At 33.0% G+C, this 27,598-nt stretch overlaps 5 protein-coding genes across 5 annotated transcripts; 3 read left to right on the top strand and 2 right to left on the bottom strand.

Annotated features, from left to right (window-relative positions):
* Positions 1 to 863: 863 nt before the first annotated feature.
* Positions 864 to 5,264, top strand: TRIADDRAFT_56526 (uncharacterized protein; the record flags this gene model as incomplete). Its single annotated transcript, XM_002112876.1, has 14 exons — positions 864 to 953; positions 2,523 to 2,637; positions 2,966 to 3,069; positions 3,221 to 3,283; positions 3,474 to 3,504; positions 3,581 to 3,720; positions 3,754 to 3,942; positions 4,108 to 4,233; positions 4,300 to 4,330; positions 4,429 to 4,534; positions 4,638 to 4,723; positions 4,881 to 5,000; positions 5,051 to 5,129; positions 5,252 to 5,264. 14 exons carry the CDS (start codon positions 864 to 866, stop codon positions 5,262 to 5,264), a joined length of 1,293 nt encoding a protein of 430 aa, XP_002112912.1.
* A 436-nt stretch (positions 5,265 to 5,700) lies between these two features.
* Positions 5,701 to 11,441, bottom strand: TRIADDRAFT_56525 (uncharacterized protein; the record flags this gene model as incomplete). The annotated part of the gene is made up of 23 exons (XM_002112436.1): positions 5,701 to 5,787; positions 5,855 to 5,918; positions 6,015 to 6,089; positions 6,198 to 6,296; positions 6,361 to 6,429; positions 6,513 to 6,553; positions 6,651 to 6,700; positions 6,991 to 7,048; positions 7,294 to 7,363; positions 7,453 to 7,529; positions 7,670 to 7,730; positions 8,197 to 8,243; positions 8,920 to 8,993; positions 9,130 to 9,214; positions 9,358 to 9,434; positions 9,542 to 9,591; positions 9,679 to 9,768; positions 9,900 to 9,982; positions 10,229 to 10,315; positions 10,513 to 10,566; positions 10,917 to 10,977; positions 11,180 to 11,244; positions 11,406 to 11,441. 23 exons carry the CDS (start codon positions 11,439 to 11,441, stop codon positions 5,701 to 5,703), a joined length of 1,560 nt encoding a protein of 519 aa, XP_002112472.1.
* A 3,025-nt stretch (positions 11,442 to 14,466) lies between these two features.
* TRIADDRAFT_25818 (uncharacterized protein) lies at positions 14,467 to 19,420 on the top strand (the record flags this gene model as incomplete). The annotated part of the gene is made up of 19 exons (XM_002112875.1): positions 14,467 to 14,562; positions 15,026 to 15,136; positions 15,340 to 15,430; positions 16,053 to 16,181; positions 16,623 to 16,669; positions 16,814 to 16,839; positions 16,994 to 17,074; positions 17,239 to 17,368; positions 17,444 to 17,536; positions 17,624 to 17,695; positions 17,789 to 17,851; positions 17,938 to 17,992; positions 18,121 to 18,184; positions 18,275 to 18,311; positions 18,447 to 18,529; positions 18,608 to 18,731; positions 18,933 to 19,004; positions 19,083 to 19,213; positions 19,303 to 19,420. Coding segments are annotated over 19 exons (1,623 nt in total), but the record flags the coding sequence as incomplete, so codon positions are not given.
* Positions 19,421 to 21,803: 2,383 nt separating this feature from the next.
* TRIADDRAFT_7635 (uncharacterized protein) lies at positions 21,804 to 22,082 on the bottom strand (the record flags this gene model as incomplete). The annotated part of the gene is made up of 1 exon (XM_002112435.1): positions 21,804 to 22,082. A coding segment is annotated over one exon (279 nt), but the record flags the coding sequence as incomplete, so codon positions are not given.
* Positions 22,083 to 23,794: 1,712 nt separating this feature from the next.
* Positions 23,795 to 27,569, top strand: TRIADDRAFT_56522 (uncharacterized protein; the record flags this gene model as incomplete). The annotated part of the gene is made up of 11 exons (XM_002112874.1): positions 23,795 to 24,008; positions 25,093 to 25,184; positions 25,707 to 25,773; positions 25,873 to 25,949; positions 26,124 to 26,263; positions 26,347 to 26,432; positions 26,662 to 26,727; positions 26,838 to 26,908; positions 26,985 to 27,075; positions 27,194 to 27,396; positions 27,477 to 27,569. 11 exons carry the CDS (start codon positions 23,795 to 23,797, stop codon positions 27,567 to 27,569), a joined length of 1,200 nt encoding a protein of 399 aa, XP_002112910.1.
* Positions 27,570 to 27,598: the final 29 nt, after the last annotated feature.

The following is a 27,598-nucleotide window of genomic DNA, read 5'->3' as shown; positions in this document are numbered from 1 at the left end:
TTTCAACTCCGTAATATTATCCCAACAAAATGAACGATCCTATCACCAATGTTGTACTCAATTTGTTCCTAATACTAATATAAACAACAATCGAAGATACTGTTATGCCATTACATAGTAAATCGAGTGGAAAAGGCAGCTGGAATGGATTTCAATTAGACTTTAGTATCGACTACCATCGCCATCAGAGGATTGCGATAGAAGAGAACACTCCAATCCACTCAAGCCTAATGTTGTGAACTTAGTATGGCTTCCGTCCGAATCTCCCTTCCCCATGCATCCCGTCTTGCCGTCCGTACGTGTCTCGTTTGAATGGCCCTCTTTGGACTAGCCAGATACCCTAATATGGTTGAAACTTGAGTTGATTACTATAGCGATAGAGCGTACGTTTACGATATAGTATAGCAGTATGAGCCATGACCAAGCCAGTCTAACTCAGCATGATAAAACTGATTCTAGTCAATTTCTATATAACAGTACTCCTATTTGCGCATGATATTGTCGGCTATTCCATCTGCAGGATACTCGGGTGTCACCCTATCGCTCACGTGTCCTGTACACCGCTAGGTTTCCTACTCATACTGGAGTTCAACGCCTATAGTAAAGCATGTAAAACTTGTTTGGACTGTCGTCCACAAGACAACAGCCCAGCTTGGCACCTCGTAGGAATCGTAGTTGCCTCTGCAGCTGCTAACATGGCTGCACATCGTTCCGATAGAGAATTGTGATCTACTGGATATTGCCTTTCAGCATAGAATATTATAACAACATTGAAACGCTCTATCATAAGCCAACAATTGTGTGATTCTCCTTTGCAAGAACTGTAGCTCTTGACGTTCATCTGCAGTAGTTGATCATCAATCATGACAAGCTTAATGCATATGGTCGGAAGAAGAAAATTCTCTACTGGCCTACCGTCTATTTTCAAGCTCCATCGGATGGATGCTTATAGGGTTGGTTTGAACATTAAATTCTAATAAAAGAGATTGTAATAGAGATCCTCTTATGCCATTTTATCATGCTTATCTATGGGTCGATCTGGATGTGCAATAGTTTATGCATGGTATTATGCATCCAGCAGCGAAGAATTTAGCTTGCCTTCCAACATAAATTGCGCTCTTGCTATCGTTACTCAACGCCATCTATGATTTAAAGCTAGACGTACAAATGCATAATACTATTGCCCTCAGTCATTCCTTTTCATAAGCCAACTGCTATCAGATCTGTACTTTTGCTATTTTTTGTCATTCTTGTCCGTACATAGCCTGGATGTACTTTATAGATAATAATGTCAACCAGCCATAGTGCAGCTTGTATTCATTACGACATGGAGTGCAGTTGCTGTTATGGCATTATATAACATTTAAATCTACACGTACCAATGCATATTGCCATCAGTCATTGCTTTCTGTTAACTAGCTACTAATAGACCTGTACTTCTGTTCTTTCTTATTCATACATCAATAATTATTGACCGATCTGGATGTATGGTACTTTAAGCGTAGGTGATATTGTGAATCAGTAATCATTCAGTTTGCATTGCAACATCAGTTTCTAGTGCGGTCGTTTTCACAGTATTTCTAGGATTCGAAATTACACGTACTAATGCATGCCAATACCATCAGTCGTTACTTTCCATGGCTTAACTGCTATCACTTTTGTACTGCTGCCATTTTCTTGTTTATATAAATCGAAATAATAATTATTAACCAATCTAGATGTACGGTACTGTATAGATGATATTGTGAATCAGCAATAGTTCAGCTTGCATTGCAACATCGGCTTTTACTGCTATCGTTTTCACAGCATTTTAGCATTCGAATTGACACGTACAAATGCATTCCAATACCATCAGTCGTTACATTCCACGGCTTAGCTGCTATTAGATCTGTACTTTTGCCATTTCTTGTTTATATATCGATCGATCATTATTGACCGATCTGGGTGTACGGTACTTTATAGATGGTATTAAGAATCAGCAATACGAAATTCAGCTTGTATTCCAACATGAGCTGCAGTTGCTATCGTTACTTACGGCATGTACTGTACTGTAGACTTCCCATCTACACTATATAAGTACTCACTATTGCTATCAATCGTTACATTTCGTTCATTAACTAGCTGCTATCGGATCTGTACGTTTGTTATATTATCATGCTTGCTTTTATGTAATTATTATACTCGTATATCGATCGGTCTAGATCTTCAATATTTTACAGATGGTATTACTGCATAAATTAGTCACCATTATTCAGCTTGTATTGCAATATGGATTCAATTCAGTTGCTATCGTTACTCATGACTTTTAAATTTTGCATCTACGCTTATAAATGCATATTATAACCGTTAATCATTACTTTTCATCAACCAGCTGCTATCAGATTTACACTTTGGCTATGTTATATTATTTAAATTAATTTACATTTTAAATTCTCAGCCAACTCCTGACGTAGAATCTGAGTTAATATTTTAACATTTAGCTTTGAATAGAATGGTTTAATATTTATTCCTTGTATTTGCAGGGTATACAAGTATGGAAGAGTTTAGTACAAACGAACACCAACAGACTCATTACACGCCAGTATTCAAGACTAGATACAAATAGAAATGAGCAACAGTCAAGTTCAATAATACCAGGTATCCTAAATTGGCAACACTAATTTTCGGTGCTTATTGCTAATTCTTATTGAGAATATTATTAAAATTAATCAATCACTACGCATTAATAGTTATAGTTATATTATACACTGTATTGTTCAAGTTACCTCGATATTACTGTAATTTTAACTCAAAGACAGTTGCTACCTAACGTGCGTTAATACGTTATTATCAATCTTTTTCGTATTCTAAACGTTACTGTCCTATTTCCTAGTAACGTACATAGTACTAGCCTGATGATTTATACTGGTAATGTTCTATCAACAGCCCTGAGTAACTTTTTTTCCTATTGCATTCCCTATCATAGAGGAGAGATATAAAAATGAAATTGCTGCATTTGAGCGTGGCAAACGAAGATTAGCTCTAATGATGGAAAAAGATCCGGAAACGTTTACCGATCAAGATATTGAGGTAATGCTGCTATTTGTAGAACCATAGCGGCTATCAATTAGAGAACGCTTCAATTTTTTGCTACCATTGTTAAGAAAGTGACACTTTTACGGATATTATTAATTACGTACGAGTCATTCAAATTTTAAATACTATACATCTCTTTGAATAGGAAGCCTTAGCTTATTTACTACCTTCCAGCCTTTTTGCAAAAGATGCAAGACCTATTATGAAGGTATCGCTTAGTATCAAAAAACACTAAATGAAAGTAGTAACTATTCTAGATGGAATGCTATGATAATTTAGCATGGTCATTAACTAATCAATCGGGTTTTTAACTTTTTACAACTTGAATATACGTAGATAAGTATCAGTTACTAAATTATAGTTTTGGTAATAATGGAATATTTAATGCTATTTTTCAGCATCCCCTTGAATTACTGCCGAAAATACAAGGTAAAATCATTAATTAATATAAGCTGCCACTAAATCGTTACTTGGCAATGAAACAATTTCTTATTATTTAAATTAGAAAAAAAAATAGATAAGGATGGCCGACCTTTTGCTGCTGGATATTACACCGGATTTCCAGCATTTTATAACACCATTCATGTAATATTTTTTATTCGATTTAAAGCCATCAAGTATTGCTTACAAGTACAATTTGGTAACGTATGTGATTATTCTATCGAATTAATTAAATAGGAAATAGGGGAACGTGAAGAGTTACTGATGTCCCTAAGCTTAGGAAAGGAAGTTGATAGACTAGCTGATGAAGTCACGCAAGATTTAGCTCCTGCTGATTTTAGTCAAGATAACACCAATCTGTCTTTTAGATGGTTAAGTAGCGATCAGATGAAGGATATATTGCAGGAAGATATTACGGATAGACAGGTATAAAAGTCTAAAATTAAATTAAATATACTATTAATCCTGGTAATTCAAGAAGAAACTCTTTTCAACTATACTCCGTAAAGATGATATTGCCTATTAGGCCTTGTTAATAGTTTTAAAGCAGATATGAACACTATTGATCTTTACTCTCTAACTTCTTGATAGTATGATTATTTAATCGCTCGCCTGGAAAGACTGCAGCAGTTCCCTAATTCCAACCGTGTTAAAGATTTTATGGACAAGTATCGGAAAAACGTTGAACTTAGAAGTACTAAAGTTAAGATACGGCCGGTAAGTTATTTCAATTATACACGATCATATGTGCACGTTAACATTTACCAAAATTCTATCGTTTAGCTAAGTGTTGCGGGAGTTTCTTACAACAAAGGTAAGTTTTAGTAATTATATGACTACAAAAGAACATCCCGCATATTCTATCACATAAAATATATATATATATATATACTTTATACCTATCGTAACTAGGAAAAAGAAAAACTGCTGTTGCTAACATTCAAATACAAGAAGGAACTGGCAACGTTACGATTAATGATAAAAGTCTTGTGGAATATTTTCAACAACTGTTACATAGGTCAGCCATTGTAATAAATTAGACTATATAGTTTAGCAGAGAAAATGCCAATTACTAGACCTATATATTTAATTACATTCAATGGTGTACGTATTTCTTTTAGGGAGCAAGTTTTATATCCTCTATTGGTCTTAAATCTTACCCATGCATTCGATATAACATGCTCAGTACGCGGAGGTGGGCTTTCTGGTAAGGCAGACAATGTAAATTGTTTACTTCTTCTTTCTTTTAATTGATAGCATGTCTGTAGTTTTAGCTATTTAATAATATACCGTAAGCGGTAAATAGAGAAAATATGTATCTTGTGCTATATCAACATCATTCTGACTCACTGGTAAATATTCAGGTCAAGCAGGCGCTATCAGACTGGGAATTGCACGAGCTTTATTAAGTTTTAATGAAGCGTATAAGGAAACCCTGGATGAGTGTAAGTTTGGTGATAAGTTTTGGATAATTTTAGATACAGGTATGCTTACTAAAACTAACAAAAGGTATATATTAATTTCATATTTGAAGACGAACTACTGCATCGAGATCCAAGAATTGTTGAGAGAAAAAAACCTGGACAGAAAAAAGCTAGAAGAAAATTTGCATGGTAAATTTGCGTGGTTGTCGTCACAATTACTACTCTTTTGGAAAGATTTTCATTTATTAAGCTTCAAATATGTGGAATCGTAGTTAACCATTATTATCATTGTTTCTTTATTTCTATAATAGGGTCAAACGATAACTGATGATGGGCATTTTGAAATTTTATCGCGTTATTAAAGTCATTTTCACTTGTGAAAGATAAATTTTACACTATTTCTACAGGAATATTTTCAGCTCTACCATAAATTTGCAGCTTTTTTCCAGTACAATATAATCATAGTGCATCCAAAATTGTCGTCTGGGATGCTATTCTTGCGTGTAAATTCTTGGTAATTTACTGTATATTTCGATGAGCAGAATAAAAATATGTTCGATATAAGTAGGGTGAATATCTTTTGTGAATAGTGGCTCTAACTGCTAAATATGTATCTAGATATTCATTTTTGAACCTATATTGTGACTTTATTTCGGATTTACATGATCATCCCAAGGCTTTCAAAGCTACAATTACACCATTTATCTTGAAATTTTTGATTTTATTTTGCAACAAATATATATAGCATACAATATTTTATTTACATTTTATTTAACGGTTTGACACCTAATATATTCAATCCTTTAGCCAGAGTATTCCTTGAAGCGGCAAATAGCAACATTCTTGCCTACATCAAAAAATAGGTTATATTCCGACCTGCATTTGATAACGTTTATAGCAAAGACGATTATTACCTCAGCTATCTTTTCAGTTTGGCCTAAGACCTTTAAATTATGATTCGCAGCTGATATTAAATGGCTGAAAAATAAAAGTTTTAGATGAACTCAAGCAACAATCCTATACCAACACTCTTATTGCAAAAGATATGACATAATATCGGACATTGTAAATTACCTTAAGATGAAGAGGTAATTAACAAGAAAGCATGGCTCTGAGTGTAATTTTGCTCTTACAAGTTCCCCTTCGAACCTTTATTACGTGAAATAATTATATCTTATAGCATTTATAGTGTTCAATGTAAATTTTCTAACAGTGAAAAGGCATTTAAAAAATTCACTGACGGAATAAAATAATCACCTAGTGATATGTTCCACTAGCTTGATTGCAGAATTTTCAGATAATAAAGATGTTATATCTGCTTCCATGTTAATCGGAACTTGAGTTTTTTCTGCGATACTAATTATAGGTTTTGTCACATTAATTAATGTAGAATAATCAAAGTTAAATAATTGTTTATTACCTAACAAGACGGGCATGTTCATATTGCAAACGAGGGCCAGTATCACCATGTGAAGCTAGCATCTTCTCCCTGATACCGCGGCATAGCACATTTGTTATTATTATACATATAATATGTAATAATACTTTTACCAAAGTTTTGTCATTCCTTACCAATTAAATTCGTAATCTTTAATTCTTTTAGCTTTCAGATCCTATTTAATGTTAGAGATACATTAATTATGTGGGACCACACCAAATTTTCTCGTATTTTGTAATTTCGGCATGCGCATAAGTAGGCCTTATTTTTACCTGAATTAAAATAGCAGCCAAACCAACTAGTTCGGCAATACTTGAAGGATCTAAAAGCCATAGTAAAAATAGTTTAAGGTACAATATGATTTATTGAAGATAGCAGGATTGAAAGAATGCTGAAATTAAACTATTTCTAATTAATAGAAATTTGATTAAATTTGTTAAATAGAAATTGCAAGAGTAAACAAATATGCAACAACAACTTTCATAAACCGAAATTACGAATGTCTTTCTTGTAATCCAAATCGGAATTTAATGATGGTAAGATGCATATCTAGTTTAATTGCATAAATTTTATATTATTTATTTAATATTGTACACTTTGTTGATAATTTACCATTGTGTTTTCTAGATAAGGTTTTCATCATTCTCTCTTTTGCATCATCCAGAATATCCTGTGATAAAATTCAAGACAAAACAGTAATCAACTATACTGTATTTGCTAAAGTATGTAACACACGCATTACATACGCGTTCGATAATATATTATATAATTGATGTCATTTGAATGTAATTTATAAGTACATGATAACTGTTTGCTACCTACGCACTGTCATTAATTCATATCGGCATACTTTAACAATATCTACTGTTACAATTATGACATAACTGAACATAATTTTAGTGCTTAGTAGCATACCTGCAGAAATACCACATTTCCTGTCCGCGTACTCATACCTTTCACCATGCCAAAATCGACATGGTAACAACTATTGGCAGCGTGTCAGTTGATTATAGCAAGTCATATTTAAGTAAAAAGATTTATAGTACTGAATAGACCAGTTGATTAGAGACATACTTTTTGACCCAATTGTAACCACTTAAGTTGAGAATTTTAAATAAATGCTGAAAATGTAGGTTTTGGGCACTTGAAGTCTTACAATAAATTAATGATAAAAATTAATAGTTGCAGTCATTTGCAGATTACGATTCGAAGACAGAAAATACGCAACATCAATTTTATTTGCAGCAATCAGTAATACATTTATTTAGGGAGAAATGTATTTCTTGCTTACCACATAGTACATCTCATCAAAGTTGAACCTTTCAAAACGGTCTATTGCTGCCACAATATCTCTATTAAAATAATATCAGTCTTACATAGGCAGTCAAATATATTTCTCTATAACTATCTCTTACGGCTGTTTATAGTCATAGTTTAATACCTGGACATGTACGTTGTAGTGCGATCTGCCTTCCTTAAGAAGATACGGTCTGTACGTTATTGTTAAATGGTAATACTTTAGTATCTTCTTAAATCACAATCATAGTTCAAAGTTAATTCAGTATATATCCTCCACCTTTTCCGATATCAATTGTAGCAGCTTCATCTTGTCTAGAGTGATAATTAGGACAGATTTTAAGATTACTATTCAGGATATCTTTACTCATTTGATTTGTTTGAAAATAACTATGGTGTCAAATATAGCTAGATAATTTATCAAATAAATAAATTAAATACCAAAGTATCCCTTTTTCTGTTATGATATAACATATGTAGCATTTTAACAGTCTGTATGGTTGATAGTTATCATTGATGTACCTATTGTCTACAAGTAATCCATCATCTCGTAGTTTTTCGATAATGTCCTACATAGAATCACAATTCGTACTTAATAACATCTACAATTAAAAATATTAATGCATCAACCTATAGTTTGATATTCCATCAATGTGATTGTGATACAGACATGGACTCGCTTATTGTACCAAGACTCCCCGGAGTATTCATCGAAATTAATATGAATTCTCTTTATTAAATAGAAAAGTGATTCCAGTCATATACTTCAGTCAATTATTATATATTCTGTCACGTTAACAATAATATTCAGAATCATTCTATACATTAACAGAAAGTCTACTGTTCTTGATTATCATACGATATTAAATTATTAGCAGCATACTTCTGTTGATTATTGGTTACTGTAAAGTTATATAACGTTTACAAATATACATGTAATAAAATGATGCGGTAATAATCCTCTGCTAATATTTATATCGTAATAGGTTGACCATGTATATATTAATATATTAGATCATAAACGATTCTTTTCTGGGTTGTGTGTGTAATACTATCAGTTGCTCAATTTTGATTCTAATGTCTGTAACGATAAGTAAGCGTAAATATAGGTATCTGCGTGCACTATTATGCTTAAGCACAAGAAGTGTAATGGTGTTAATATGCCTAGTTAGAACGGCTATTCTAAAATAAATCATTTATCTACTTGCAATCATACATCTGATGCTAGAATTCCTATCACGTTACCTTGTAAATCTTTTTGTATTCTTTAATGCTCAAACTACGAAATTGTTTCCACAGATTAATGCATTCTTCGTCATCTATAAAAGTAGGCATTTATGTTACAAATACGTAGGCTGCATAGTTACCTCGATCAATTATTAGAATTGGAAAATTTTCTATCTTTCATAATGTCATGGGAGGCAATAATATTACTTTTAATGACCTTAGTCATACCTTCTTCCATACGTCTTGCAAATAATCTTGCCCGTTCTTGAATGCTAGCATCTCGTTCCATCTCATTGTTGATCTGAACGTAAACCTAAAGGATTGAAAACATGAAGCGCACTATAATAATAATTTTCAAAATATTTATAGTAAATGTCTGCATTCCAGGTGTTGCAACATAAAATTATGACTAATCTAATCGATCAAAATTGCCCAAATATAATCTAAGGTTCTAACATCAAATAAATGTTTGATGGCATTATTGATTAAGGATTCCGTAGAACCAAATTTTTGAAAACCAACACCTAATAATCCTGCAATAATTTATGAAAATGTTATGATGTAACGTTGTTTATAAAGTTTGATATAAATTATTCTATTGCACTACGGACCAATTCTACAATCATTGCATCGAACATACCAAACTGAACACCCCAATCTCCTAAATAATTTATTCTTGTTACTTTATTCCTATATTCAAATAAGTATAATGCAATTACACGTCTAAAAAATACTAGCGATGCAATTCGGTGCATAATTAAATATGGAGTATATTACCCGAAGTATTCGTTAATATTGGCAATAAAGTTACCAATAAAGGTTGATCTTAAATGACCGACATGGAAAGGTTTAGCAATATTGGGAGAACTAAGTAGAATTTCATAAAGGTTATTAGCAAAAATACTTTTTATACTCATAATTCATCAATTAAAGTGAGAGGCTATTTAAAGCAATGTTTCCGTGATTAATAAAAAATTATAATGGAAGATGAGATAAACCTGTAATCCACTAAAATATGTTTTTTAGTTTCATTAGAGTAGTCGGTCACAGCGTTGTTATTCATTGCATTGTTCAGTACTTCCTATTTACATTATGATCCAATTTAAAAATTATTACTTGTGTAGTTAATAATAAATTGATCGATAAGTTAGAATATGAGCTAAATCTATATAAAATTACAAGTTATCCACTTAAAATAGAATCAAAATATGGTGTAGATATACATCATAATCAATAAATCATTTATCGTTGGCCTCTAATTTTCTATATGTAGATATGTGAGCTAGTATCAAGATAACAGTCCATATTGATCACTACTAGTGCATACCGTCATCAATGTTTGATGATTGGGTTGAAAGATGATGGATGCTTTATCAACGGTGACGTTATGGATATAATGATTATCAATTTGTACCTATCTCAGTATTTAAGTAGAAAAATCTTTAGGATCAAAATTTTTCACTCAATTCATATTACTTCGTATCATAGTTAATATACTGTAGATTGTCTATAATTAATATACATCTATTAATTACGAATTCTAATTAGTATCTAGTAACGAGACGAGCATAGAGTTGCAGTGATTGTATAATATAATAGTTGTTATTAAACCTGTTGAGCCAGATTTTGAGCTGTTTGGCAGCTGTGTCGGAATGTATTAGCTCCCTAAATAATGTTACAAATGAATAAAAAATATGGCTTTATCTGATAGCATTTTTGACGTAATTTACATAGCCGCATCGAATTTTCATGATGGAGATTTTACTTTCTACTAGATTATGAGAGCGAATGTTCATTGAACCTGTTATGGATTTATATCCTAGTTTGTTAATTACCGTATACATTTTAATAAGTATAATAAAATATGATAAATTCGATCTATGGTTGCTAGACTACAATTGCAATTCTTATTATAATTATTGATGTCGTGCTATTCATGATTTTGGCAATTTGCACGTACTTTATTGTATGATATCATGCTAACAACCGAACCTATTTACAATAAGATGGATTACCTTGGGTAATTGATTGGTAAGAACATTATTTACGGGAAGAATAAATCCAAACGATTTGTAGCTATAATATAGTTAAAGAGTTGATAAAGTAAATAAGATTAAATGGATTGATTAGGTTGCTGTTGAGCTAAGTTAACTAGGATGATTTTAAAATGAAACATGACATTGCATAGAAGTTTCGATCATAACATATACTTACTGTCACTTGTAAAAAATCATTCCTATAGACTACTGTAGAGCTATAAGGTTGCACTGTAGCTTACTTGCGTCCTGTAACTCGTATTTGATTGCTAATGAGATTGACTTCCTGTTGTAATAATTGAGCTACCTAGGACGAAATGATGTATATAGAACGATTTAGCAAAGTATCTATTCCTCATCAAGACAACATGGACACCTGTAGTCCTGTACTCTTCTGTTACATCCATAGTAAAATAACAATTTAAAGGTCCTATCTGTATTGATGAACGAATCAGTTGCAATGCCTACTTGATTAGCAATATACAGGCGAAAATTGGCTGTCATGATGATTCTTGCTCGCTTTGATTTACTCATTCATCAATGCTGCCATGGCTATGAGTTGGATGGACAGACCGGACAAGGCGGTCCAGAACTAGTTGCAATACCGGTACCCTACCGTAGCCAGTAGAGTATGAAGTGCTGTGAGCGTCTACAGTACAGTGTCACCTATTATTCACACTACGATAGTCCAATCCCTGCTCGCCCTATTTGGCGTACTGGTACTTTTGACTTTATTAGTAGGTACTGTATATACTGTACAGTATAGTATTGTAGAGTAGTTTAAGGCTGGGACTTTCTATTTCAAGCCGCACTTTTAGCGAATTTTCTGATGCTAGTCTCTGACGTGTATTGAGTTTTTGTCTTACTTAAAAATCGTTGAGTAGTCCCTGCTTGTTTCTTACTACTGTACTTGGTCCTATGTATATCCATTAAAATAGCAATCTGCTTCCCTGTTGGCGACACGATTTTTTACGTAGGTTTCAAACGAACACTTTTTTAGGCAAACCATTGATCGCTCTAGATTAGGCTTGCTTAAAGCAGCTCGTTTTACATCGTTCAGCGGTATATGATAACCTAATATTGGTGCTGACAAGAGCAGCTAGAAATGGATATAATCTTGGCAAGTTATTGCTGCATACTATTTATACGGTATATCGATTGATATTTCATAGAGTTGCTTGCTCATTCAATGCAGTATGGAAGAGTATCATCCAAAAGCGGAACCAATCACCATCAAAATGGATGTCACCAGTACAGTCAACGCCTACAGTACAAAGTCATCGCTGCAGCTGATGCTCGTCGACGGTACCGTATAATACTTCCTAGGTAAATTCGTGTACTCTGTGTATAAGTCACTACTCCGATACTCATACTATTTCCTATTGTAGCCAGCAGTCCATTCTTGGTGGCCAACTTCATTAAACAGTAAATCAATCTCCATGTCAACAAGCTCCCACAGCCAAGAAAATTTCGCTTAAGCGAGGAGCAAGAAGGATTGATCAGCTTGCAATCATTGATTACATCGTTTATTAAGCTGTACTAGTAGGAATATATCCTGATAGTAGTACAGCAAGCATTCGTTTCTACTGTATGATCAATTGGATGAACAAGGATGGCCGATTGGTGGCTGAATGAAGGTCCTAAGTATATTATATTTGTAAGTATTGTTGCTTTGCTCATGCAATGATGCATGGAATCATTTGTCTCCAGCTTAGCAGTAGGTAGTTATCCAAAGTAAGAGATTAAAACTATTCTAGTCATTGGAGAACTCAGTCAGCAGCTTCTTCTAGGATTGCTTGATTCAATAGGAGATAGAGAAAATCCTTAGGCATGTCAAATTCGACTGTATGATTAAGAAAATAATACAAGCAAGAGGTCGTCAAAACATGCACATTTTATCCTTAGCATGTTGCAACATTGTGTAAATAATTGCATCGAAAGTATTTTTAATTATTTATTCGGCGAATCTATATACTATAGTATATCTACAATCGCTTCGAAATGATTTTATTTATAGATACGTGTAGCTGTTTAACTCGTTTTTTAACCATGCAACGATGATAGACCATTGAGGTAGAGAATAAAGTCGTGCAGTGCTCTATCGCGATTTTAATCAATAACGACCAACCATGGATAATTTTACTTGAAATTTGGGGGATATCAATGTTAAGTAGCTGGAACTTCAGTATAGTAGGAGCGAAAATCAATTTGAAATCATTCAGTAGTCCATTTGCTAGGATATTAACTATAGTGTTTTCTGCATTTGCAGAAAAGTATCATCTTCCGAGAATTTTTGTTACACCCTACAATTTCTCTCTGTCCATAAGCTGCTTAAACTACTCCAATGATGGTATTATTAACAAACTGATACTGATAGCAATGTAATTTATTAACTTTGAACCTAGTAATTTGTAAGATAGGGTAGTTAGAAGATACGATTTCGCCTTGCTTACTTTAATCTTACCATATAATGATCCACTGCAGGAATTATTGGTGCAAACTAGCGATAGACGTATAAGTGTAGATATGGAAAGAGGCTTTATAAAATCGAAAAATTCAAGTTTCGAATTAGACTTCACTTTTATTCATATCAATCGTATGAAGATTATTAAAATCTGGTTCATTTAGTAATAGCTTACATCAAGGTACCGTGCAATAGGCTACATTGATGGTGCTATCAGATCTAATGTTCTACATAGGCTCGAATTTTTTATATCAATTTTCAAAACTTAAAGTACTTTCTTTTGAAGTAGAAACTGTTAATTTTTGTATAAAATTGCATCAACTTTTCTGCTTAAGTGAAGGAAGTAACGGCAAAAATATTCATTCTCTAGTACGATGTAAATACACTGTAGGCTATGATCATGACTAAAACTTGGATTACCATACGTCATTACTTGTGTTTACATATGGTATGCGTTTATTTCTAGCCATCTATCATCTCTAAATTTGTCATAAAATTCGAATATACATAAATATCTATAAATAAATCTTGATTTCATAACTAACAATAGGTCTACTAAAAAGGAACCGTATCTCTAGGAATGATTATTCTTGCAATCTACAGTGCAGTAATATATTGTAAATGATAGGCCATGCTATAATTGGCGATAAAGTTACAATTCGCCCCTAATAATCCCTATTGGTAAAAGTACTAACTATTTTTGTATTTCCCATTCAAATTGTCATGATACTCATGTGTGTTATCGTATTTTGTCAAAAAATTAAGTAACTGTGACTATACGTACTTTAATAGCACCTGCGATAGTACTTTATAAAACATCTTTCTATTACAAGCAATCGACAATAACGTATCTATCATCATATAGGTAGCAACTGCCTGACATGATAGTATCTAAATCGTATTAAATATTAATATAACATCACCATATAAAAAATCGAAATATATATTATTTGCATTGACCAGGTTATTCGATTAGATATTATATAAGGGAACAGTGGCTATGCGAATTTATACCATTTTTCTTACTTTTAATACATATTTTTCTCCTTTTCTATTTAATACTAGTTGCTCTGGATGATTATCAATGTTATCCTCTTTGCTACTACTTATGTCAACTATAATACAGACAAAAAGTACTTTTATTTAAGAAAGTATTTAAAAGTAAGTTCTATTTGTAAAGTACACACATATCAAGCTAGATGGATAACATTTTTTATTTGCCTGAATAAATATATTTTGTTTTCATCGAATACGTGTAGTATAATGGCTATAATAATCAGTCCCCTCGCACGCGCATATTACAACATCTTGTCTATAATCCGTAATTACATCGTTAATGCTAATTGTAACGGAAGTAACTCTCTTTATCCTTACACATTCACAGTTGAATATCAAAGGTAGTTTTTAGTATTCAAGATAGTGCTCTTTGCGCCAGTTGTTTTGTTAAATACTATTAATTATCTAGCAGTGCAAGAAATAGAGAAAAAATTGATACAGTGAGTGAACAAGTACCTAATTATGGATATGGTTTACGATGTGCAGTACCTTCATCAATTAGATTATTAATAGGTTTAAATTTTAAATTATCATTAAACAACTAACTTGAATTTTGACTGATCTCAAGACGGCTGTAGCCTGGGCAAGAGGAAGTGCTGCTGTTTTGAACTTAAATTGTGCCTTAATTCTATTACCAGTATGTCGTAATTTGTTATCCTATGCACGCGGATCGTGTGAGGTAAAGATTAAAAATTGTTCCATACATAATAATGGATATATTAAAAAGTTCAAAGTCAAAAGTTAAATAGTTGATATCAGCTGCGGACATTTTACCGTTCAATTGCCTTAAATAGCTGCCACAGTAATAAATACCATCCATTTTAATCATTGATATGTTAGATTACCCGTACATTTATTTTTGCGTTTGTTATCTTCTTTCAGTATGCAATATGCAGTCGGCGAGTGCGTCGTCTAATGGATAAGAACATTACTTTTCATCGCTATATAGGCTACATGATCTGCTTAGCAACAGGTACTCATTTTAGATACACTTTAATTTTGTTTGTATACCTGTTAAAGATACATTTTGAACTTATCGTATTAATGAATAAGTATAAAGAATCGCTATAATTGTAAAGTATTACTTGAATTCAATTTACATTATTTTAATGTTTTAAGCATATTGTTTATGCTGGATAGCATTGCCAACGCAATCTGCAAGTTGCTATTTAATTTATATCACTATAACATGTCAGTATTATAATGAAGCATTAAGTTATTGTGATTAATGTAAAATTACGGTATTGATGTTGCCAAAAAATGATTAATAACGTAATTTATGCTTCTAAATTACAGTATTATAACCCATTGATTGTCCTAAGCTTATGGCGCAAAGTACGCCTAGACCTAGCACTTAAAATCCTTGTTAGAATTTCTATAACTGATTAGCTACAGTATTTTTTTTATCGAACTATGAATTGAATTATAATTAAAAAGCGAAAATTGAAACGTTTAGTACAATTTGCTTAAATTTAGCATTGTAACTGATTTAATATTATTAGCAATGATACTTGCAAATATAATAATTAGAATGGCATACAGAATCTTATCCGTTAAAGTATTAACATCTGTTGATCTCTACTGTTATTTTGTAGCTATCCACGTATATGCTCATTGCTTTAATTTCCTGTACTTCCTTGTGAGCTACAAGGCGGGAGATCCACTTTTAAATACTTTGAATCAACTTAATACTTCCCTTAATCCAATTCGATTTAGCAACGTAAGTTACCAAAGCGGCAAATTTCATAATAAATATAGGTCATATTTAGATGGAAATGATTATTGATAAAAAAATTTATTTATTCTATATTTATGCGTACTTTTTGACGTCAGGCTGATCTAACAACAGAAGTCTTAAAGACAGGTAAAAAAATCTAAATCTTACTGTTGTTACTAATGCTACAATGAGCTTCTTATTCGATATACAGTATAATGCAACAGTATACCTTAGTCCGAAACAAGAGTTAAATCCTGTTCGTCATGTAATAATTGCATTTCATCATGTGTTTTCAATTGTATCAAAATATAACGATGATGTTACTGTTCAGCAGCCGCTGTATTCAGTTAGCTGATTATTTTACTAATTCATCATCCCAAAGTTACGTATTTATTAAAACTTTACATGCGATGATGGGTATTTGTTTATTCTTTTTTCATGGAATTAGCACCTGGAATAACTGGCATAATTATTACTTTAGCCCTGATATTAATGGTATGATACTGTACAGTACAGTGTACATTCCATACGCATCTTTTAACTTTTGAAGAATTTTTTAGCAGATGAATATTCACGAATTTCGTATTTTTTATTAATTCACTTACTAACAAACGTAATTACTTCGCCATCATTTTCTAGTATGCCAGTTCCACTGAAGTTATCAGGTAAGAATATATTTGCATAAAATGACCGTGCATGCTAGTATTTTTACGAATGATTTTTTATGTGTTTATGAAGTGGTATTGTGAGAACTATTGTAATGCGCTATGTAATATGCGTATTATAAATCAATTGAAAGTATATGAATTGTAAACATAGGAGATCCTATTTTGAAATCTTTTGGTATGCCCACCACCTATTTGTTATATTCTTCATAGGCCTTTGCATTCACGCCGTGATGTAAGTTTGATAAGATTTGTGAATATCGTAGAAGAACTTTGAAATAAATTTCATAGCTATATTGAATATCATATTATAATAGTTCAAGATACCTATTATCAAATAAATAAATTAATAAATGTAGCTTCGCTACTTAAGCTATACCATATCGTTTTAACACTTAGTGGGGTAATTAAAGTGCAAGTCAATTTGGATACTCATGATCCCGATTACTGCTATAATAAACGTCCTTGGGGGCCGCCGAACAACTTAAATTGCTCTATCCCTATTTTTAAAAGAACGAGTACACCACAGGTATAAACTTTCATAAGCACCAGCATCTATCTGATCTGCAATTTCTATAAAATATTTTGTTATGACATTATCTAGGTTTGGAAATGGGTCATTGGTCCAATAGTTCTTTACATTTTTGAAAGGATCGTTAGATTTGTGAGAAGTAAACAAAAAGTGGTTATTTCTAAGGTTTAATAATTTAAATAATTCATCACTTATAAAGACAACATCTGACTTTAAAATATAAGATGCACTAACAGATCATTGCTTGTAAAGGTGATCAACCATCCATCGAAAGTACTGGAAATTCAAATGCAGAAACGAGGTTTTCAGTCCGTAGCCGGACAGGTAATATATCTCAATACGACATTACGCTAGCATTATATAATCCAGTGTACTATCTGATCGCAACTTAACTTTTACGATTCTTTAATATTTTAGTATGTTTTCATAAATTGTCCGAGCATTGCAAGATTCGAATGGCATCCATTTACTTTAACATCAGTATGTTATAAAAATTTTTTAAAAATGGTGTGCGATTTAATCATATTTACTAATTGAATTACCAATAATTACGATTTATATTTTAGGCTCCAGGAGATGATTATTTTAGCGTTCATGTGCGTATTGTAGGAGATTGGACAGGTATGAACTTTAAATGCGAATACGTTTATATGTCTCAACTATCTTACATCATAGTTTAAGTATTTGGTTAAAAATAAGAATACAGTAAATGAATTATTTGATATTAATCTCGTGTAATGTCTACATAGGTGCTTTATTTGAAGCTTGTAAAGCAAATGAAAATAAGGTTCAAGAAGCTTGGAAGATGCCTGAGTATGCATGTAGAAGTTGTGCTCAATTGTATTATTTTTGGATTATCAAACCGAAATTTATTGACTAGGAATGATTGTTAATTAATAATAGCGTCTACATCGATGGACCATTTGGAACCTGCAGTGAGGTATTGGTTGGATAATATGAAATTGTTACAATCAATCTTAATCGATTAACCCTTAAGCTTGTGCTTAAGGCCATATAGTATACTTTACCCTTGAAACGACTTAGATAACATATCCATAATTTGGACAATATGTAGGATGTATTCCTATATGAAGTTGCGATCTGTATTGGAGCTGGGATTGGAGTAACACCTTTTGCTTCTATCCTAAAATCGCTTTGGTATTTATTTTATTAATATCTATAGTCTTGCTAAAATATACTATAATCTTGGCTGAGCTTAGAAAATTTGGGACACAGGTACAAACAGCGACAATCCGACGCAGGTCCCTCAAAGACCAAGAAAGTTTATTTCTTTTGGATATGTCCTGATTCTAATGCCTTCGAGTGGTTTGCGGAACTATTGAAATCGTTAGAACGTGAAGTAAGTTATTATGGGAATGTTAGATCTATAGCATAACCCTATAAAACATCTGAGGATATTCGCGCGTACAACGTTACGGAATATATCGAATAAAAATGTCCAACAATAAATGATCAGTTCTGGTGAAAGAAAATGTGCTAAAAATTTCTGACTTTATAATACTAATGATGACCTTTTATGCAACTTTGAATAAACCTGCAGATGCTGAGTCATGACTTGGGTGATTTCCTAGAATATAACATCTATCTTACCCGTGGCTTAAGCGATAAACAGGTCTTAGCTATAAAACTTAATCTGATTTTATACTAGTTATATCCTCTCTTATAACCCAACATTTTTAACATTAAAAAGACAAAGCATATAATGCTACGCGAAACTGACAGTGAAGCTGTTGATGCTATTACTGGTCTTCAGCAAAAAACGCATTATGGTCGCCCTCGTTGGGATCAAATATTTAGCGATTTAGCTTCTACGCACTCGGGGTAACTGAATGCATATATCTGAATTCTATGACAATAGCAACTGATGAAATTGGAATAACTATAATTGCTCCCCTCCATTTTTATTACAGATCCGATCTTGGAGTATTTTTTTGTGGGCCAAAAGCGTTATCGTCAGTTCTGCACAAAGAATGTAATAAGAACACAAGTGCGAATACTCGCTTCTTTTACAATAAGGAGAACTTTTAAAGTTAATTAATTTTTCTTTCTACGTAGTAAGCCAGTCCTATTGATATTAAGATTAATTTTAGCAAATTGTTCTCAAATCCGTGACTGCTTACTCTAAACTTTTGTTAATATATAAATACCCCTATTTTCTATTTGATAAAATTGATATCATATTTTTACAAGAGATACATTGAAGAGAACGTTATTGTTGGTTCTTATAATAGTACGTTAAAAATAATAATTTAAAACATTAATTACAGTATATATTTATAAGCTTTGAATCATTGAACTAATCCTGCTATAGAAATGTAAGAAAAAAAATTATAGTGTGAATGATATTATACAGAGTAATATTGTACCAGTGAATTGTACTAGAGTTTATGTATCGATATATTTTTGGAATTGACTAGTTAGATGACTATTTTAGCTTATACTAAGATGTGTTGCAAAGTCTACCATGAATTTTGCTACGCTCATTGATAATTACTGTAATTTGTTGCACTCTTCAATTATCTTACGGCTTCTCCTAAGATCTCATCTCTTAGAAGTCCATAAAAATCAAATAGGTCATTTAAATAAAAAGTTATTACACTAGTATTCATACATATCTTTGCTATGTAAATGGCGTATACAGTTAACTGGATGATGCAAAATTGTTTTATATTTAAGTGCTTTACTTTTTACATTAGTATATTCAACATGAAGCATGAATTATTTGTACAGTACTTTCGTGCTAATGTAAAGCAATAAAATTGCTTGTAATTGTGGGTATTATGATTTTCAATTTCATTTTACCTGTAGGCTGTAGCACCATGCAATAATTACAAAAATTTTAACGTTATGATGAATTTTAGGTACTAAATTGTGCATGTACGCTATACCATTTAATGGCTGCACACATTCAGAACATTAGCAACAGCATAGTAGCATTAATAATTAATTAATTCGAGATTTCAACCGTATTTTAAAATTACAGTAATATCAATTAATTAATATAGAATACGTTTTTATCAGGTGGTTATATGTTGCATGGTGAATGTACGCCGCAAACTATCTCTATGCAAGTAGAAAATTTCAAATTCGTAAGTAAAAAAAAAGCTTGCATGCACTGTTTCAAAATTCATACGTAACTTACAGGAAAGTTAATAGATGTGGATATTATTTTATTCCGATTATATTTGAATAATGTATGTCGACCATATCGTACATAGTATAGCAATGAAATTAGTTAGTCATCGATTAGAAAGAATTGGCAATGAGGTTACAAGTGATTGCATATCGAAAAATTGAGGCCGAAGAATAGCCTGATGTATTAATTAATTATTAACACTTTCAGCGATAATAAACAGTTGTGTTGTGCCTATTTCAGTATTCCATTCTCCTATAAGCTTACTTAACTTTGCAATGATTGGCTTAATAAAAACATCATTAGCTCATGTTATATTGAAATGTAGGAATTTCATAAATTGATCTTCGAATAAGCAACAGCAAGACGACTATAATGCAGTAATAATCTTTTATGATCGTTAGAAAATCGTTTATTGACTAAGGTAATAGCTGTTCCGTAAGTACCCATACGGCCAACTCTGCCTGCAATGTGTAAATATTCATTCGTAGTTTTGGAAACATCAAGCAAGATAACATTTTTTAAACACATAAAATCGAGTCCGCGAACACTTTCTTCATTAGTAACCAAGATATCAATCTTGCCACGATTTAAATCATCTACCAATTGGCCATAATCCGCTTGGTTATTATCCATTGTTTTCTCATATAATGCAACAGCATTAATATTATATTCTATGAGCTGTTGTACACAAGCTATCACGGAATTACTACGATGAACAATAAGAAGAGCAGGTTTAGGACTCTTTTTCTGGTTTAAAAGGCGAACGACAGTCATTAATTTACTATGTTCGAGATTATCGTCGTTGCATTCAAATTCTAAAAATTGATGCTTAACTGTTGTACTATCAGTAGAAGCTAAACCATAGCTTAAATATTTAGTATTTTCATCCCATCCTAATCTTTGTAAATCATCAATTAATTCAGGTACAACAGTTGCCGACGCGCAAATTAACTGAAATTTCCTTGGACTAGAACTTTTTATTTGTAGTAATTCACAAGCTATGTCAGCAGCTTTTCGGTGTCTAAATCGCATCATTCTTTTCTTATGATGACCATGTTTTTTCAAGGGTAGTAGAACGCGATCGACTTCATCAATAATCACTCTGTGTACATTGCGAAAAAGTGATTCATTATCTGGATCTTCTATAATTTCTTTTAATTTTTTACCAGTACCGACAATAATACGCGATTTCATCGATCTTAACGTATTACGATTTAATTTATTATCGTTTGAGCTAGAAACAATTGCACGAGTATGATATTTTTCATTTATATTACATAAAGTTTCAATACGATTAGCGTTATAGACAATTTGCATGGCGAGCTCACGTGTTGGTACGATAATAACTGTTGAGAAAGGTTGTTTAGAATCTTGTATAGATGGTAATAGAAAAGCAAATGTTTTGCCAGTTCCGCTATGTGATTCAATGATGGCATCATATCTATTTAATATCGGTGGTATTGCTAGACATTGAATTGGAGTTGGTTTTATTAGTTGTATCTTTTTCAATTGATTTGAAACACCATTCAATATACCAAGATGATGAAATGATGTATTTGCTAGTCGTTCAGCATCTTGATCGATAATTTTTCGCTTAAGTAATGTCTTCTCTCGATCGGTCAGAGGTTGATTACCAAGTGGTATATAATCCAGATCATCATCATCATTTTCGTATGATGCGCTTGCAGTCTTGCGACTATATAAACGTCCGCTAAATATACGTTGGATAATTGCTTTGGATATTCTTGGGCCAAGGTGGTCATGCTTTAGCCACGTCGTGGTAGAATAGAGGCAAGAATGGCGCAATTTTATCATCACGTTCCTAGCACCTTGATAGAACAGCAGTGATGACAGCGATCGATATGGCGTGTAGATTCTATGATATGCGTACTTACTTGGCAGAGAAAGGGACATTCTTGATGTCAACTAATTTGCTATCTACGTCAAAGTTCTGCAACGACTTAATTTGTTCTATAATTTAATCAATCGAAGTGAAAATTCCTCTTCGCTGCAAACACGTTTACATCGAGTTCATTTCATTCCATCCACGTTGAAAAGAGTATTATTCCTGTCTTTTCCTGGATATGAAGCTTATTATACCAATAAACAGTAGGCTTTTAGCTGATTTCACTTTTACTTCATTCGCAGGCTGTTGAATATCGCGATGGTTTATGTGCTTGCAAACCTTTGCAAGGTGCTTGGAGGCAAGGCCATTTGCATCTCAATGGTTATACAGTACAGTTGTACAGTATGTAAAAGTCGTTTGATCGGTACTGAAGCAGATTGACTGTGCACTGTGCACTGTAAAGAGTGCACTGTACACTCTATCCTATTGAGGTATGTGCAAGACAGACAGAGAGACATCCCGAAAAGAAAGAAAAAAGATGCAGTACTGTACAGTGTACAGTGTACAGTACAGCTGGACAAGTGTATTGTACTGTACACTGTACACTGTATCCTATTGAGGTACGGACAGAGCAGACAGGAGGATCTTCCGAAAAGAAAGGAAAAAAGATGCAGTACTGTACACTGTACTGTACAGTACAGTATACTGTATCCTATTGAGGTATGGACAGAGCAGACAGAGAGACATTCCCAAACGAAAGAAAAAAAGATGCAGTAGTGAATGTACAGTACAGTGTACAGTTCAGTTGGACAAGCGTACTGTACACTGTATCCTATTGAGGTATGGATAGAACAGACAGAGAGACATTCCCAAAAGAAAGAAAAAAAGATGCAGTACAGTACTGTACAGTACAGTACTGTACAGTTCAGTTGGACAAGTGTACTGTACAGTGTACACTGTATCCTATTGAGGTATGGATAGAACAGACAGAGAGACATTCCCAAAAGAAAGAAAAAAAGATGCAGTACTGTACACTGTACAGTACAGTACACTGTATCCTATTAAGGTGTGGACAGAGCAGACAGAGAGACATTCCCAAAAGAAAGGAAAAAAGAAGTAGTACAGTACAGTACACCGTATCCGATTGAGGTATGGACAGAGCAGACAGAGAGACATTCCCAAAAGAAAGAAAAAAGATTCAGTACTGTACTGTACAGTGTACAGTGTACAGTTCGTCACTCGTACTACAGTACTGTACTGTACAGTACTTACACATCTTGATGGTGAGGAGTCGATCTCGATTGTGGGTTTGCTCAATTGCATTTTTTTTTTGTCAACAATATCCAGTAACTACTTGGAGAAAGTGATTGAAATTAGGATAGTCTTACTTCTTATTCCATGTAAATTAAAGCATCACTCAATGTTAAACTTGAAGAATTGGTTTTATTCTCAGTCAGACGAAGCAAACCAAGATACAAATACCGACCATCAAAGCGACAAGGATGTAGAATCAACCAGCAAAGACGAGAAACAACCTGATCATAATCAAGATGACCATCAAAATGACCAAATTACCAATGATGATGACAAAGATACAACCGATAAAAATCCTTCAACTCCTTTCAATTGGGGATGTAAGTACCTATTTTCATCTTCTTATAGTAGCGAAAAAAGATCAGTCTTGACTGTGGTGTCTACAAGTACTTCAATTGCAAAATAACCCACAGTACACGTAGCATTACTGAATCTACTTTCTACTCCACCGTAACTACACTACTCTACACTAGGATATTATTGAATGAATTAGGAACATAATTTACTAGCGATATAGAAAGTATTACGCACTGTAGTAGTTATTCTTTCTATCGTAGGCGATATTAGTTTCTTATAATTACGATATAGGAAACTTTCAGTAAAGGTCACAACATCCTGCAGGAACCACTATCCGTACTTGTACCAATTCTACGATATCCTGTACTGTCCAGTGTCCACTATATCCGACTGATCGTCTTGCCGTATTGAATAATTAATTATAAGGGATGCGTCGACTATTCTCTTTAGCTAGAGCAAAAAGATGATAACATTTATTCCAAAATATATCTTACGTTACGTTTTTCCCTTTACCCATTCATAATCTCCTTGTTCACGCTTGAGTAATCTCATTAACTTGATGTAGGGATCGACAGTTAAGGTGTCGCTCATCAATATCATCATAATGGCGATTTACGTAAGAGTGATGAGTAGCGGCTAAACAACACCAGCAGAGACGTTAACAAGATGGTAGATACAATACATCTTTTACTCTGTCTTGTGGAAATGCAATCAAGTAATCGATCCAGTGATTATGGGATATACTATACAGTACTGTACGTAATTTTCTAGTGTTGGATAGTTTCGAAATTATTCCACTATAGGATTGCCACTGCAAAGATGACTTTTTCATACAGTATTGTAGTAGAAATACATCATCTCTCCGATATACTGTGGTGTAACGCCAAGGTAGCTATTCTAATCGGACTTGTTACACTTACTACAGCGATATTGAGAGCACCCGATTGAGATATCACTCAATGTATTCAATCTAAAATCACGATTGAACAGCTTGCTGATATTTACCTACATCTGCTTCCAAGCAATAGTCCAGACCTCAAATGTCTATTTATTATTCACTATACGGTACTGTACGTGACTGTTAACTATCAATATTTTCCTTACTAGCTTTTATCGCCAATGTTAAAAATGTCACAAGCGATGTTGCAAGTAGAACAGTTACGGTTGCCTCTAAACTAAAGGATACAGTGGAAGAGAAGGTAAGAAGCATATATAGCAACTGTGCATAATGCCATCCCCAAGTTACCGTAATAGCAAATTCATTATTATTATTATTATTTATTGTGCCAATAATTAAAGTTGAGATAGTGTAAAGTGCTTAAAAAGAAAGCATTCAGTTTGTACGACACGATTTCAAATTGATAATTTCTATATGTTAATGCGTAGACTACGAACGATTTATGATTACCGCTATTTAATTTACATGCAACCACTAACGTTTTACAATTATGTGCACTTAATAAGCCAGCCATACACACGCTTTCTTCAAATTAGAATTATCTGAACTGCAACATATTGCAGTATTCTTACAAATTTTATTATCTCATTATCATCTAAAATACTGAACCTTATTGTAAAGATGCTTCTACAATAACACAGACTTATACAGTATCAAAGTAGATAGCTTAGGGTCATAGTTATCGAAATTTGATAAAGTAGGTGTACAAATTAATCAATACACACTACCTAACAATAAATTGTATTACAATTTTTAAAACAAGACGGTCATTGGATCTTTCATGCGAGAACAAAAACAATTTATCGAGAGTAAACAAGCAAATCGAATTGGTGTGTAAAGTACAGAGGATACATAGTAGATATACTCAACTTTATTCCAATCTTGCTTACCTTACCCTGATAAATTACTAACATGCTACTAACTGGTAGGTGAAGCGGCCGTACCTCCGTGGGTAGGCTATAATGAAGAAGAGGCTATGAAAACTAGAATCTTAGCATTGTCAAAGGTAATTGAATGATAGTAACGTCATCATATTTGCGCCAAAATGTGCTCGGATTTTCTTAAAGTGAACAGCACAATGCTTGCAAAAGATTTTTTATTGCATCTTCTTGTTGCATTGAATAACGCCGTTCTGTAATAAACGATATTTAAAATTGGGACAAATACTGCAATAATCTAGGACAGAAGAAATTTCTTGAGAAGCCCTCCATCTGGAGCTGAGTTTCGCTTTGATGCTGCTATCTACTATCCTGTAGCAATGGTGACATTAGAAGAAGATGGAAATCTCATGAATATGCGTTTTGAGCTAGTACCTAAACTGTAAGCTGTCTTACACACTACTATAATAAATTAGGAAATGACCTTTACTTAATTTAGTTCTATTTCTAATGCACAAATTGAAGCGTTAAAGAGGAAGAATTTTGGCGTAACTACTTTTATCGAGTTTCTCTTATAAAACAATCTATACAACTGAGCTCTATGGCTGAAGGTATAAATCGATTTAATAACATCAGCGTAACTATTGCGTTACTATTGCAATCAAGCGTATTTCTATCAGCAGGGACTATTTCTTTTGCAGTGCTCACTATTATCTATTCTTATAAAAAAACCTCTGACACATTCATCCTAACTTGTCTAACACGCTTTCATGTGATGGCATCATAACACAAAAATACATGATTGCATGCTAAATTCTCCATTATTTACAAAATTACTAGCGAACACAACTGGAACACCTGAAAGTACTAACAAGCAATCATCTTTGTCCGAAAGTGCTAGTGATGGTTAGTGAATACTTAATTTGGCATAATTTGATAGCTTTGCTAAAATCCTGCTAGTCGGATACAACCAATACCGTTATATGAGTATAAACTTAAATTTGTTCGTATCTTAGTTGACAGTGTACGGGATTCTCCTCGCGATACTGCGACAACTCCGAATACCAAGGTGGAAAATAATGACTCGGTGAGAATCTATCCATGATTAGATCTTATTAAGCTTCACTCTTGAGCTACCAGTATTAAAATATGCATTTTTGTAGATTCAAAACAGCGAAACTGAGAATCAAGATACATCATTACAAGATCAGTCCTTATTAACTAACGAATTTGTTAGTGAAGCTTATACAAATGGTATGAATTTTCAAAGTGAGATAATACAGCACCATTTCCAGTTTAACTCTGTAACTACTTCTTTGCTTTGTAACTTACCTTGCTGTTTGATATTGTAATTGTATAATACTACGTCTAGCGGAATTAAGTCATGCAGATTTAGCAGATGAAATGCACCAGTTAGGAATACTAAAGAAAGAGACAAATGAAACTAATGATACGAACGAAAATAACAGTACAGATACGAAAAACGTTACCGAGGTTGAATCTAAGGAAAAAGTAACTACTAGTGAAGCAGAAAAACTACAAGATTGGGAAATAGAATTACAGAAAGAGCTGGAGGTGACTTACACTTTTCTACATTTTATAGAAGTAGAGATGGCAGTTTTAGTCGTTAACTTATGCTAATTTATTATATAAAGGAATATGAAGTGGTCAATGAAATGAACGAAGATCATTTAGTTCTTGAGGAAGAAATAGAAGATATGCTAGAGCTAGAAGGAGGTTCTACTTAGTAGAATCATTTGTAAACTCTCTAAAATAT

This window comes from Trichoplax adhaerens, genomic scaffold (genome assembly GCF_000150275.1).
Source record: "Trichoplax adhaerens TRIADscaffold_5 genomic scaffold, whole genome shotgun sequence".
Lineage (NCBI taxonomy): Eukaryota > Metazoa > Placozoa > Uniplacotomia > Trichoplacea > Trichoplacidae > Trichoplax > Trichoplax adhaerens.
The sequence above is the reverse complement of the archived record's forward strand: the minus strand, read 5'-3'. Positions and strand labels throughout refer to the sequence as shown.